The following is a 14,957-nucleotide window of genomic DNA, read 5'->3' as shown; positions in this document are numbered from 1 at the left end:
TTAGATAATCTCCCTTAATTTTTTTTGCATGAGATTGCATTGTATGCACCTTTCAAATGCTTATTCGGAACCACCGTTCAAGGCACAACATGCAGATGAAAATGCCTGATAAAAAGCTCTTGAGGTGCCCTCTAGATATTGAAGCCTCTGACTCCCATCAGTCCCAGCTAGCATTTCCTGTAAGGGAAGATGAGAATTTCAGGATTGCACTGTACGGTGGTACCTGTGGTTACGAACTTAATTCGTTCCGGAGGTCCGTTCTTAACCTGAGGCACGCTTTTGCTAATGGGGCCTCCCACTGCGCGTGCGCTTCTGGCGCACGATTTCCATTCGCATCCTGGGGCAAAGTTCGCAACCAGGAGCAGCTACTTCCGGGTTAGCAGAGCTCGTAACCTGAAGCGTTCGTAACCAGAGGTACTGTACCGTGGTATTGGCACCAGTGCTGGATTTACGTATAAGCTAAGCAAGCTATAGCTTAGGGCCCCACTCTCTTGGGGGCCCCCCAAAAAAATAAAGGGAAAAAACCTGGATGTACTGGTACATTTCCAAAATATAAGATAAAATACTAAAACAAAACCTACATACAGCAACAGTGTTTTGTGTTGTGTAGGTCCATAAATTACCATATAGCATATATTCAACACAAAAAACATCAACAATTTGTTGTTGACAAAGGACAGCTGGACATACAAAGGGCCCCATCAAACCTAAATGCGACCCTGATTGGCACTGTATTGGACAGGAACATAGACACCAAATATGCCTCTCTGGGGAGGGTATTCCATGAGGACCTCCCAGGTAAACCACTTGCTGTTGGACTATGACCTGGGAGGCTGGGGTTCAAATCCCCACTCAGCCATGAAGCCCACTAGGGCTGACCTTGGGCCAGTCGCTGCCTTCACAGGGTGTTTGTTGTGAGGATAAAATGGGGAGAACCTTGTACTCCCCTTTGAGCTCCTTGGAGGAAAAAAGTATAAAAATGCAATGAAATAAATACACCCCCCCCCCCAAAAAAAACCACTGCCTCGCAGCAGACGGGTATAACTTAGTGTCAGGTACCATTTCTTCCTGCTGCAACGGCACAGAGGCTTGTGGGCGGCGCCTTAAAAACTAATGGGCCAGTTAGATGGATATTTGCAACAAGCTTATTATCTTACCGTGCCCACTCTTGACTCTGCAGGTTCCTCCTCTAGCTGCGGGAAAGGGAGGGCTAGTTGGGGTAGGCGGGCAGGTGAAGCCCTGCCCCGGAGGGAGGCCGGGAGGAACTGAGGGACGGACCGGGAAGGGCGACGGCTGGACTGGAGGGAAGGAGGAAGCCCTGCTCGCCTCGCCGGCCAGGTGGGTCTGCGGCGGGCTTGGCTTGTGCGCGGAGGCCCGCAGCTCCGGAAAGCCCGGCCCCGTGGGAGAGGGAAAGGGGGGCCGAGCCGTGGGGCGTCGGGGTTCTGTGCATGTGGCGCGAAGGGAAGCCCCGGAGGCTCGTGCTACGCGCTCTTTCGTGAAAGGAAATAAATAAAAAAAATTTAAAAATTGTCCTTAGAGACCAACTAAGTTTGTTCTGGGTGTAAGCTTTCGTGTGCATGCACACTTCTTCGTAAAGCTTCGCGTTCTCTTTTTAGTCAGAATTCGCGTTGGCGGGAGCTGCGTGCGCTCAGCTCAGGCGCCCTCTGAGATTTTGCGTTGCCCCTGCAACTCCGACGGGGAGCTTTCCTTGCTTTTCTTTCCTGTGCCTTTTAATATTGGTGGCAAAGGGAGACCTTCAGCAGACCACAGTTTTGCCCTGTATGGAGACGCCAGTGATGCTCAAAGCTGCACCTGTTGAATGTTGGTTGGGCATGCAGCTTTTTAAAGAAAAGGGGGGGGGGGACAGAAAAGAAAGCCCTGCTTAAGGTGTTGTCATAATTGATAGATAGAATCACAGAGTTGGATGGGACCCTGAGAATCATCTCGTCTAACCCCCTGCAATGCAGGAATATGTAGCTGTCCCTTAGGCAAGATCGAACACGCAACCTTGACATTGTCAGCATCACACTCTAGTCAACTGAGCTACCCATGAAAGAGATAATGAGAGGATAAGTTCTTTATTCTGGGAAGCCCTAAAATAAGTAAAGGGGACCCATTGTATGATAAGGTATGTTCTGTAATCTTGGGTCCATGCATTTCCGGCTTTTCTGCCAGCTACAACTGTACATAAATATGAAGAATCTTATAACTGTGTATATTATAAATATAAAATGCCTGTTGCTGTATAGTTATGCAGCAGTAAGGGGTGTTTTGCAATACAGTGGTACCTCGGGTTACATACGCTTCAGGTTACATACATAGTACCTCGGGTTAAGAACTTTGCTTCAGGATGAGAACAGAAAGCGTGCTCCGCCGGCACAGCAGCAGCAGGAGGAGGCCCCATTAGCTAAAGTGGTGCTTCAGGTTAAGAACAGTTTCAGGTTAAGAACAGACCTCCGGACCGAATTAAGTACTTAACCCAAGGTACCACTGTATTGGATTTACCATGGAATGTTAAGACATCAGGAAGCCGCCTTATAATGAGTCAGACAATGGGTCCATCTAACTCAACATTGTCTGCACTGATTGGGAGCAATTCAGGATTTCAAAGAAGCCTCTCTCCCAGCCCTACCTAGAGATGCTGGGGATGAAGCCTGGGATCTTTTGCATGGAAAGCAGATGCTCTATCACTGAGCCACAGCCACTTACCTGCTAGCTATATAAGTAAAGGTAAAAGGACCCCTGACCATTAGGTCTAGTCGCAGACAACTCTAGGGTTGCAGCGCTCATCTTACAATATAGGCCGAGGAAATTGGCGTTTGTCCCTAGACAGCTTCTGGGTCATGTGGCCAGCATGACTAAGCCGCTTCTGGTGAACCAGAGCAGCTCACGGAAACGCCTTTTACCTTCCCGCCAGAGCTGTACCTATTTATCTACTTGCACTTTTGGTGTGCTTTCGAACTGCTAGGTTGGCAGGAGCTGGGACCGAGCAATGGGAGCTCACCCTGTCATGGGGATTCGAACTGCCAACCTTCTGATCGGCAATCCCTAGGCTCTGTGGTTTATACCTGCAGATAAATATGCTTTGCTCATTGTGTACTTAATAAATATAAAATGCTTGTTGTTTCAAATATAAAACTAACTGTGTGGCATTCTAATGAGAAATGAGCAGTGCTTAATGCTTTTTGTTGATACAAGTGTGGTTCTGATAACCCTATGGTTGCAGGTTTGATCCCCGTATGGGACAGCTGTATATTCCTGCACTGCAAGGGGTTGGAGTGGATGATCCTCCAGGTCCCTTCGAACTCTACAATTCTATGATTCTGTGATTCTATGTTTCTAGATTCAGGTGGCAGCCGTGTTGGTCTGAGGCAGGCAAAATAAATTTTAAAAATTTAAAAATTGTCCAGTAGCACCTTAGAGACCAACTACTACATGTTAATGAACTAGCTTCCTTCCCTGGCACCCCAAATTAAGTGTGCCTAAATTGTAAGCATTATGGGACAATGTATACACAATGTTACTCATGACCTTGGTTCATACTGTGATATTTACACGGATGTGTAGAAGACAAGCTCTTCCTATCACTATATTTATGTCTAAATCAGTCTCTAAAGGGTAGGTGAACAGAAGTTCCATTTTATTTTCTTAAAAACAAGCAGCACACATTCAAAATGGTTTACTAAAGTTAAATGCCCGTGTGCAAAAAAAGCATAAGAAGACATTTTTAATGAAGAGAGGGTTTTCTATAAATGCTTCCTCTTAACATTATTTGCTATAAAAAAAAAAGTATTCAGAGTTCCTTTGTGAGGATGTTATAAATGGCTGGATTTTATTAAAGAGAACTAGGAAAGCAATAACATAGTGTAATATGCACGTCTCATACAAGAACTCAATTCCACATAGGTCTTGATGTGACTTTTGCAGTTGTTGGATTGTAAGTTAAACAATGCTTTCTTTTTTATTACATTTTAAAGTAAACAAAGTGGCTGGGTGTGTTTATGGTCCTGCCAGCAAGGCATAAGATTACACTGATATGCTTTTAAGTTCTTGGAATCTTATTTTGCAGTCGTGCTTTGAAATCAGTACTAACAATACATGTGTTTAATTTGCAGGAAATGCTTCCTGTAATTAGTAATCTTTTCGACAAGAAGCATGGGTTATTTAGGAAAATCTTAGTACAGTGTAAAAAAACTATTTGCTGCTCTCTAGAAATGGCGGAAGTGGCTTTTAAAGAAACCGAGACATCTTTAGTTTTGTTATAACATAATTATTCGTTTTTATTAATTTATTTTCCAGCACAACTTTCCCTGACGTGTTTGTGTTTAAACAAAGCTTTTGTATTTAAACAAAGGCACTGCTAGCTTGAAATAAGAAGCTATTTGTGTTGCCAATGAGTGAAGCAGTGTCATTGCAGAACAAACTGGGTATGACCTCAGAAGGTGAAGATGATGACATGGCATGTGGAGATTTGGGAAATGGACTCATTAGAAGGCAAAGTGATATGTATGAATCAGAAAGCTTCAGCGCACACCCAGGTATGCCTAGAAGAGGTTCAGCAAGGAAAAGCTTCAGTCCGTTTATGCTGCCAAAAAAAGGAGAAGAATGTGATGCAACAGTTTTTCGTTGCTCAAGGTGTAACAGTTTGAATGACACGTCAGTAAAAAGAATGGGAATCAATGCATTTCGTAGCTGCAACCGACAAAACAGCTCTGGTAAGGTTTTAGTTCAATCCAAACTTTTGGACCATTTAGTATTCTTCATACAGCACGTAAATGTTGCTATTAAGATACTTAATTCATAAACATCTCCAGAACCATGTAAGTACCACAGAACAACAAATATAGAGCAGCAGGCGAAACAGTTTATTGCACTACTAAAATGCTGGTTTCAAATTTTCAGTTATACTGAGCTTTTCACCTATTCCTGTAGGTGTTCAAAACAAAAATAAGGAATGTAAGATATATGTATGATGGATAGTGTTGACCCAGTTGTGTGTGCTTAAGCATGTTGACTTAAACAGAAGCTATAATAACTGAATTCAAAATATTAGACCTTGCATGTCTACTGTTTTACGAGTTTTCCTGTAAAAAATGAGAGATTCCAGTGTATCACAAGAGAGGAGAGGAGGCAGCATTTAAGGCTTTATATAAGTTGTAAACAGTGCTGTACAGGGGACTGGTGTATCAGTCAGCACACTAAGCACTTATTTGTTGACTCAGCCATTTGGGTGCTAGGCTTCTAATGATGTAGCCCAGCTTGTAGATTCCAAGCATGAAAGAGATTAATGTAGTCTCATTTTTCTCCAATGCCGCAGTGTACAGTAGCATCTCACTGGATTGTAACATGAGTGAGAGTCCATTTTTGAGAGGAAACTCGTTTTTCAAATATTCAAAACAATAACTGGATGTTGCTGAGGAAATACAATTTCCTTCTCCCAGAAAACTATTGCTTCCAGCGCAAGTTGGAGTTCTGTATGGATTATGACTATGCAAGTGTTGCAGGCAGTTATTTTGAAATTTGTCCTTTGAGTATTGCATTCCCTTGTTCCTTTTTAAAAGAGGTCAGCTGCTCTCTGATGTTTCACTTTCTTGCTTTGCCTTTTGGTGAACTCCCCTCCCCACCCAGTTTTACTTTTATTTTATTTTATTTTATTTTAAGGAATCTCCATTAGAGTGCATGTGTCCCAAGTTTTTCTTTTGTTTATACATCTCTTGAAACATAGCTCCACGCATGCATGGAGACATGGGTGGCTCATCCTGTTTTGCCACCTGAGTGAGGTAAACCGGAAATTGCCGCCTCCTGCCCCATCTGCTGAATGGGCTCAGCCCTCACCACTTCTGCTGCTAGAACACTGCAGCTCTCACCAAATTTGGTGGGAGCCAAGCTGTTCCGCAAAGCGTTCTCTGCAAACTACAATGCCTCCCTCTTGCCAGTGGTGTGTGTGTGTGTGTGTGTGTGTGTGCGCGTGTGGAAGCAGTAGTTTGGACAGAGAGCCATCTCTTTTTTCTTCATTGCCTGAGTCGAGTGCTTTACCGCACCTCAAGCTGGACAGCTCAACATGGAGACAAACAAATGTGTGGTTAGCCATTAAATAAGTTAGTGTTGATTTAACTTTACCTTTTGATCTAAAGTTCTTTTGCATCCTTTCCCCCCCCCTCCGCCATTGGGAGATGCCCACTGTAGGTTTTTTCTCTCCTTCCAACAATCAGATGCTATTGCTTGAAACTTAAGAAGTGGTCTATTAAATGCTTATTACATAAAAGTGCAAGGGGAGGGCAAATTACCATAGTTTTGAGAAACAGCTGGTGCTTTTCAAGTTGTTTTTTTAATGTTTTTAAAAAGCACTTAAAAATAAGCATGCCATCCTATTAGTTTCAAACCAGGACACTTTTTCTATTATGAATGCACACAGAATCTAACTCTGAGGCATCAAATGAAGAATTAATACAACACCTTCAAGAAGCTGAAGAGGTAAGTGCCTGTCTTGGCAAGACTTAATTTGGAACCTTATTTTTCTCATTACAGTGGTGCCCCGCAAGACGAATGCCTCGCAAGACGGAAAACCCGCCAGACGAAAGGGTTTTCCGTTTTGGAGATGCTTTGCAAAACGAATTTCCTATGGGCTTGCTTCGCAAGACGAAAATGTCTTGCGAGTTCCTGCGGGGTTTTTTCCCTTCCCCCCCCCCTTTTTCCCAAGCTGCTAAGCCGCTTAACAGCTGATCCGCTAAGCCGCTTATCAGCTGATCCGCTAAGCCGCTAATAGCACTAATCCGCTAAGCCGCTAATGGGCTTGCTTCGCAAGACGAAGAGACTCGCGGAACGGATTCTTTTCGTCTTGCGAGGCACCACTGTAATAGGATGTTCCTAGACCCAGAAACAATAGCAAATATGGGGCATGGTGTTGAGAGAATAGTAGAAGTCCAGCTTCACCCATATGTGGAGAAAGTGGATTTTCTGGATCCATTTCGGTCTGGCTTTAGGCCTGGTTATGGCACTGAAGCCACCTTGGTTGCCTTGCTTGATGGTTTAAGCAGGAGCCTCTCCTGCTGGCCAGGGAACCCTCCAGAACAGTGTGGGAGATGGTGTGGAGATGGGGCTGCAGCCTGAGGGAGAAATCCTTCCAATCACACAAGCGGGTGTACCATCCACACATAGCAGAAAGTCTCTGTATGATGCCAATATTTTTGTTTACTCAACGTGACTTTATTCATACCCAGGAGATAGAAGTTTTAAGAGTTGAATTGGAAGCATCTCAAAGACAACTTGAAGGCAAAGAGCAAGCACTAAAAATTCTGCAGAGCATGGTAACTTACTAATATATATGAATTTACATTAAATTGGTAATGTAGCGTTTTTCAAATTGTACATGTACTGTTATGCAAATGAGACAGCTGTTCTTCACTGTTAATGGTTTTATTACTTAAGTTGGTGACCGGTTCCTTAATTGATGCAGAGGCAGTTTTAGGGTAGCGGGACCAGTTCAGATGCACTGGGTTCTGCGCTGCAGGGGGACCATAACAGTGTCGTGTGAGAGGCAGTGGGGAGCCTCTGAAATTTGAGAGCTCAAAGTCTGCCACTGATTGAGACATATGTTTTCACTTTTAGTATGATCTGCGAGACATATTATGCGAGACATAATAGTTCAGCTTTTAAAATTTTTATTTCTCAGGCAGTGCTGGATAAAGCCACTTGTCATACTAAAGCGGTGTTTAAAAAAACAGAGCAGCAGAAGAGAGCTTTAGAAAAGGTAAGACTATACCTTATTCTTTCTCTGAAGAGGGGCAAAAATAGCTGAGATGTGTATGGGATTGCAGCCCTAAAGCAAAAATCCAAAACATACTTGATTTCAATGGACTAAGCATGCTTAAGACTACAACCCTTACGGGGCAAAAAGGTCCACTGAACACTGCAATTTACTTCTCAGTAAATACGCATGGCACTGCACTGCACATCTTTGTTGAATTGTCTTTTATTTACAATATTTTATTTAGTATAGTTGTAATAGTTTGCTGGAATACTTATTGGAAAAGATGTGTCTGGATAATTCGGAGATTTCAGAGCACAGAGTTTTTATTCCATGGGAAGAACTGTTTGATTCTTCTCTTTTAGCGAACACTGTGCCCACAGATTTTCAAGTTTTTCTCCACAGTAGTGAAAACTAGAAAATCGATTTTCACATTAATGCAGTAGACTGATGGCATGAATGTGTGGATACATAGAACATTCCTAGACATTTTGTCTTTCATCAGTAGTTATCTAAAGTTGCTCTCAGTATTTTTAGACAAACAATTGGCTGCAGTCCTAGATTTCATCAGGAAAAGTGAACAGGAGAGCACTAAGTCCACAGTCAGGGGTGTTTGGAATGTACTTACCGCCCAGCAGAACAGGCAAGCTGGCTTGTGGTTGGCTTTTTGAACCAGGTAATTACTTGCAATAAATTATTTCCAAACATTGCCAGTTGTGCACTGGCTGTTTCTTGCCAAGTTAAGGCAAAATTATATGACCTTGGAGAATAAATTTGAGCAGTGTGGTTATGGGATGTAGGAGGGAATTCGATCCATCCTCACAACACTAAGAGTATAATGTTCAAATTATGGAATATTGTCCTGCTTTCTTCTAATATTAACATTTTACTGTTTATAGGAAATAAATGTTCTACAGTGGGAAATAAAAATTAATCAGGAGAAATTCAAAAATACAGAAGAGTCTTGGGCAGAAAAATATGACAGGTATATATACCAAAGTAATACCTTAGTTTTGCAATATATAGAAGCATATGTTTGAGGTATGATTTAAAAACATGTCATTTGTTGCCATTGTCAACAGAATTTATTGTGAAAATGCTGCACTTAAGGAAACACTGAAATTGAAAACGGATGAAGTTAAAACACTAAAGTCTGAAAATGAGTGTAAGTATGCTCCACCTTTTTCAGTTCTTTGCCTTTTAAAGAAATTGTTTCTCGACTTCATCTTAGATGCAAAAAAGCAAAGACTAATCTTTTTTGAAAAGTGTACTGTGTTCAGTTTAACTTTCTATGATGCAGAATATATTAGTCCAATATTTATTGTTTTTAGCCAAAGGCCATTGCATTGTAAGTCACAAAAGAAACAAGATATTCCAAGAGTAAGTTAAACAAATGTATTTTCAAAAATGCAAGTTGTTAAAACAGATAATTGTAAAGTTATTCAAATCATTTAGACATAATGTCTTAGTCTTAAACTTTTGTTTGTACTCTTGAAAGGATTTCAACATCATGTCGTGCTTAGAAGCATAAGGTTGAAATAATGCATTCTTACCCACTGAATATGCTGGAATTTAGGATTTTGCATGTTGCATTGATGCAGTTAGCAATAAGATTAGCATTGTCATGTACTCACCTAGGTAGCCTAGGTGAGGTGGCAAGCAGCTGAAAGTCACCTATTGAGCTTCATAGCTGAGAAGGGATTTCAGCCTGAATCTCCTTACTCCTAATCTGTCACTCTAAGCAGCTACACCATTACTGGCTCTCAATGTTTAATATTGCCTCTGGCAACACTTATTGACACATTATTTCAGCATAGTTTAGTAAACCACAGCTTTGAACCTGCTTCAAATGCAGAACTCTGTGTGAGACTGATTCTTACTGATGGCGAGCAGGATCTCGTCACCATAATATATGAGATTATAAAACTAGTGCTTTGTAAAAAGCCTTTTCCTCCTTAGTGTGTAATCTCAACCAATTCCACAAAATCTGAGACTAGGGAAGCTTCTAACATAAACTTGTGGGCGAGCTTGAGCTCTTTGTTCAGAAATTAATCTCCTTTATTTTGTGTATACCCCACAAGTTAGTAAATGAATAATCAAACCCTATTAAATTTGAAAATTATGTAAGGGAGGATTTGAAGCAAAAGAAGCTGATTGGAAATTTCACAAACGGTTTCCTTGCTCAATATTTAATTTTACAGTTTTGGAACAACAGCACTTGGAGATTCTCGCTGTCCTAGATACAAAACAGCGGAAGATTGTTCAGGAGAACATGTCCCTTAGCAAGAGTGGTTTTACAGAGATAACAGGACTTGAGGTGTGTATATTAAAATTGCTTTGTTTGAGTCTTTTGCTGATACCAGTTACTTTGAGAATGAAGTGGAAGGGCAGAGGCTTCAGTTCTTTCGACTTCAGTTCTTTCGGCTACTATTTTCCCTCCTCCATTTGGACTTGGGATCTTATCCAGTTCATGAAATACCATTGCTCGCTCCCTCTTTCTTCCTAGACCAGTCTGCCCCAAGCTGATCTTCTACAAATTTTTTTCGAGCTGTGAAAAGGAGAAATTGAAAATAGACAAGCCCAGGAGTTCATAATGAGTTTGATACTGATTTTAGTTACAGTAATGGAATGTTGGGGCTGGGTGGGGGATAGGTGAGAGGTGATTTTTCGTTGATCCCCACCTACACTACCTGATAATCTTCCCATGAGAGTTGGAGGATACTCTGGAAGAAGGTGCATGAGGCAGAAGGGGAATCAGAGAAAATCGTCTCTACCTTTCATGAATGGGAGCTTCTATTAGATTGTAGTAACTTCTGGAAATGGAAGCAGTCCTTCTGTTCTAAAGGGCCGCTCTGGATCCAAGCCAGTAATATGACTTGTATGAAGATGTATAAGTCTACCCTTATTCTGTGTTTTGTAAAAAAAAAAAATCAATAATGGAATGGTGTGCATTTGAATTTGAAGCTGGCAGTACTTGGAGCCTGCGCTTGCAGTGGTCTTGAGGGAGAGCCATGCTCCTGTGCAAAAATGTCAGCGGCGACTCGAAAACAACTGCTTCAGCTCAAACAAGAGGTATTTATGCTTGGACTGAAAGTAGCATTGTTGCCCCTTTTAATGAAGATGTGTAGAAGGCACTTGCCATGTGTGAAATTGTTCAAAATGATGTAAGCTTAAAAATATAGAGTTTAGGCAGCTGATTTGTCAATGCATTTTCCTTTTTATGATGACAGATATCTAAAACTTGTATTATTATTATTATTATTATTATTTATATATGTACTGTATACATATTAGCGGCTCAGTGCATAAGAGTATATTTAGACAAGGGTAGCCTATGAAAACAAAATGGGATGGATCCAAAGATGGATCTTTCTTGCTCAAATTTAAGGGTCAGCAAACTTTCAGCATGGGGCCAGTCCACTGCCCCTAGACCTTATGGGGGGCCGGACTATATTTGGGGGGGGGGTAATAATGCAAGAGCACCACGAGCCCCGGTGGCTGCTTACCTGTGTCTTGCAAGCGGCAGGGGCTGGTGGTGGTAGCAGAGGCATAGGGACGATGAGTGGCACGCGAAAGGGCTCCGGAGAGGGGCTGCTTAAAATGGCGGCCGCTCAAGCGCTGCTGCTGCTGGCACCAACAAAACCCAGCCCCCTTCCTCCTCTAGGCAGGGCAGGGAGGAGCCAGGAGGAGAGAGAAGACTCAGAGAGAAGACTCTGGAAGTGTCCCAAAAAGTTGCCTAGGTTTGGTAGCCAATAATTGTTTATAGAAGTCTGTCTGTCTCTGCTTTCTTGGATCTGTTCCACACAGAGAAAAAGTATGGGTGTGTTTGCTGCCTAAGCAGGAGGATTTTATAGGGAGCAGTAGTAGGTGATACTTATTTTTGCAGCAACTCTAGTACTCTTTACCATTGATTCTGCATCCGAGCACAAGGTGTAGCCCAGTTCCATGGTAAACAAAGAACAAAGTGCCTCTCTGTGTGGACAGCCACTTTTATTATTGTTTTTGTTGTTAAATGTCAATCCTGTGGCAGAGTATACTAGAGGTTTTCCCAGTCAATTGTTATAATTAAATTTTCTGGTCACCTAGTGACAGTGTGTGTATAGCTCTACTTCATTTGGGGAAGCAGTTGCCATACCAATGTACTGGGACTGAATGACTAAAAAAGCTCCAAAATGTGGATTCATTCACTCTTTTTTTGAACGTCATCTGAACCTTCTCTCAATCTTAAAAAACAACAACCTAGTTTGATCTTCTGAAGAAGAGTAAAGAAGAAGCATATATTATGGCAGATGCCTTCAGAATTGCATTTGAGCAGCAGCTGATGCGGAGGAGGGACCAGGCTCTGGGACTCGCACAGATGAATAAGATCTGCAGAAAAGACAAGAAACGATTCAACTGGAAAAACATAAAAGACGATGGTAATTTTCTCCATGCTGCATGATTCTAAGTGGTACTGAAAGCAGCCCGGAATTTGCAGTTTTTGTTTTGAATAAAACCTATTCGAATAAACCTAAAACCTACTGTTTGACATCATACATTTGCTGACCTGAATTTCATAGCAGCTAACCATTCTGCATGCATACAGAGTAGCAAAGCAGTCCCTACCAAGAGAATTTAAGGCTGGTTCATGCATGTTAATTGCTTGATTACTGCTCATCTCATGAAGAGCAGTAGATCAATGAGCCATCACAGATAACATCATCAAAGAGAGAACTTTTATATATCACCTCAGAACACAATGGTCTTGTTCAAACATCACAGCCAAAGTTCAGGATATCTTATTTGAAACCTTCTGAATCTCACTTATTCATTATCTGGGGAAAAGTCTTTACAGGGAGGCAGCTATGAAAAATTATGGAGTAATCTCTCCAAACTGGTGGTGGTGGTGTTAAATATGCTGGATTACGTCCAATAAAATAAATGTCAAGTTAAAAGACCATAGGAAGCATTTTTCTGGCACATGTATAATTTGCATGTGGTGATATTCAATATGATAAAAGTGTGATCTTATGATTGCAATCTGCTTTGAAAAATGAATATTTTGAATGATGGGAGAGGATTCATCCACCAGTGAGTGAACTAAAGTAATGAACAGTTTGTTTCCTTTTTGGAGTTCATATAATTTTCTCCCAGTTTATTGCAATTTCTCCTCCCACTTTCAAGCACCTGCATACATTTCTTCTCTTCTCACCCCTGTATTATTGCCTTTCTGGTGCTGATAGGATATTGGAGCTTAATAGTAGAGTAGGGGTAGCCAACCTTTGGAGCGCCAATCATCCCTGGCCTTTGGTTTTGCCAAGTGGGATTAATGGGAGTCCGAGCCCAACAATATTTGGAGGGCACCGCATTGGCTATCCCTGTAACAGACTATGAATAACTATTTTAGAATGAGGATTCAAAACATGTTATCTAAGATCAGCATATTTTGGCCTTCATTACTAGCACTCCACTGTTCTCCGTTTATTCACTTTAACTGCAGAACATTTTGCTCTATTCTTTTTCTTCTATCTGTGCTGGTTATTATTTTGTCTATTAAAAGTGTAGCAGTCACCACCAAAAAGCATGTGTATTTTTGGAAGCTGGATTATAGATGTACGCCAATTATTTTCATTTGGTAACAGCCTCAGTTTTCCAGTGGTATATTTGTTTTAGGCTTAATTTTATTTGGACTTTAAAAAGGTGGTTGTTGTTCAGAATGTCTCAAAGGTCAGAACTTAAATGTGAATGTTATTTTTCCCCCTCAGGTGCTTTCACATTTCAAGGGAATAGGAAAAGCTTGGGGCGAAAGTTGACGGGCATGCTTGCTTCTGGTGCTGACAGCAAGAAAATAGAAGAATTGGATAATCCACAGGAAATCATTAGGATGCTGATAGACTTGGTTGGTAACTTGTATGGCTTCATAGAGGGCATTATTAATGGTGTTCTTTTATCTCTGTAAAAATAAATATTTTTTATTTCATTTTTTAATTGATTTTTACAGCTGAATGATAAGGAGGAAGCGTTGGCCCATCAAAGAAAAGTTAGTTATATGCTTGCTCGTGCCCTAGAAGAGAAAGAAGATAGTTTGCAGCGGAATAAGGAAAGCGAATTTTCAGAAGAGCTTGCTCTTAGCAGTAATCAGTGCAAAGATGATTCAGAGCCCCCAAAGTCAGCTCTTCCTGTGTGTTCGAGTTGCCAGACACGCGGTGCTCAAGATTGCTCCTGCTCTATTTCCCACACATCTCCCACCAGAATGCTGAACTGTACGTCTAAAAGTTCTTGTTCCCCAACACTTGAAGAAAATTATGTGCATTTGGCAGAGGAAGCAGCTGATCAAAACTGAAAATACTGACTGCTCTACAGGGGAGGGTAGAGCCTAGAAGGCGGTGGGTGATGACAGAGGCAACACACCTCTTTAATGCTCAAGACTGATTTAAGATTCATATGCGCTTGCGTGGATGGGCTTTCAATTGACTTCCAGGTCCTTCATCACTGTGATACATAGAAGTCAACAGGCAGAAGTTCTTGTGTGTCAACAGAGCCTCTGGGTTGGGTTGTAATTCTGTCATCATAATTCAGGGAACCTTTTTATTAGAGTGATTTTAAGCAGTTTTCACCAATTAAATTAAAATAATTGCAAAAAAATCTAAATGTGTTTTATACACTTAATGTAGATATTTGTAAATAGTTTGCTTGTACGTAATGCCTGTGTATTTTATGCTATGATGGAATTGGGGGCAGATGTATTTTTGAAAGCACTATTTCACGATCGAATGAACAAATTTATATGCTATGGGAATGTTTACTGTAAGATAAAGAGATTCTGGGTTGTGTATCCACATACATACATAAGGACTAGATCCACTAAAATCAGTAGACTTTTAAGTCCATTAATTTCAGTGGGTCAGTTTTGATGTATGGTTTAGCATTGGGTACAACTTTTTTCTCTGCTGATCATAAATTAATGGATTCCCTGCTATTTTAAAAATTAAGTACCGGTAATGTCATTTATAATTTAACAGTGTGTCAAAACTATGGGCAGTATTCAACTAAATAAAAGTGAAAATGCAAGGATTAGAACTAGTGTAAGGAGATGACTCCCCTCATGTACATCCCACTGCCCCCAAATTTACTCTGGAGCCTTGGGGAACTTTCAGAACAGATTGGGGGGCAGAGGAGGGGGGAGATTTTGTTGTACAAGGATAAATCCTGTGCTGACAGAACAGTCTCC

General features: G+C 41.3%; 1 protein-coding gene across 3 annotated transcripts; it reads left to right on the top strand.

Moving 5' to 3' along the window:
• The first annotated feature begins 1,181 nt into the window (after nt 1-1,181).
• On the top strand, nt 1,182-14,399 carry CCDC125 (coiled-coil domain containing 125). Of its 3 annotated transcripts, none has more exons than XM_083703236.1 (12): nt 1,182-1,338; nt 4,418-4,715; nt 6,416-6,474; nt 7,221-7,307; nt 7,673-7,750; nt 8,647-8,732; nt 8,830-8,912; nt 9,949-10,064; nt 10,712-10,819; nt 11,991-12,165; nt 13,492-13,625; nt 13,728-14,399. In XM_083703236.1, exons 2-12 carry the CDS (start codon nt 4,430-4,432, stop codon nt 14,067-14,069), a joined length of 1,554 nt encoding a protein of 517 aa, XP_083559362.1. In that variant the 5' UTR covers nt 1,182-1,338; nt 4,418-4,429; the 3' UTR covers nt 14,070-14,399. The 3 variants fall into 3 exon arrangements, with proteins under 3 accessions (XP_083559362.1, XP_083559360.1, XP_083559361.1); XM_083703234.1 differs by having other exon boundaries at nt 4,355-4,715; XM_083703235.1 differs by having other exon boundaries at nt 4,300-4,715.
• Nucleotides 14,400-14,957: the final 558 nt, after the last annotated feature.

This window comes from Podarcis gaigeae (genome assembly GCF_964106915.1).
Source record: "Podarcis gaigeae genome assembly, chromosome: 11".
Lineage (NCBI taxonomy): Eukaryota > Metazoa > Chordata > Lepidosauria > Squamata > Lacertidae > Podarcis > Podarcis gaigeae.
The sequence above is the reverse complement of the archived record's forward strand: the minus strand, read 5'-3'. Positions and strand labels throughout refer to the sequence as shown.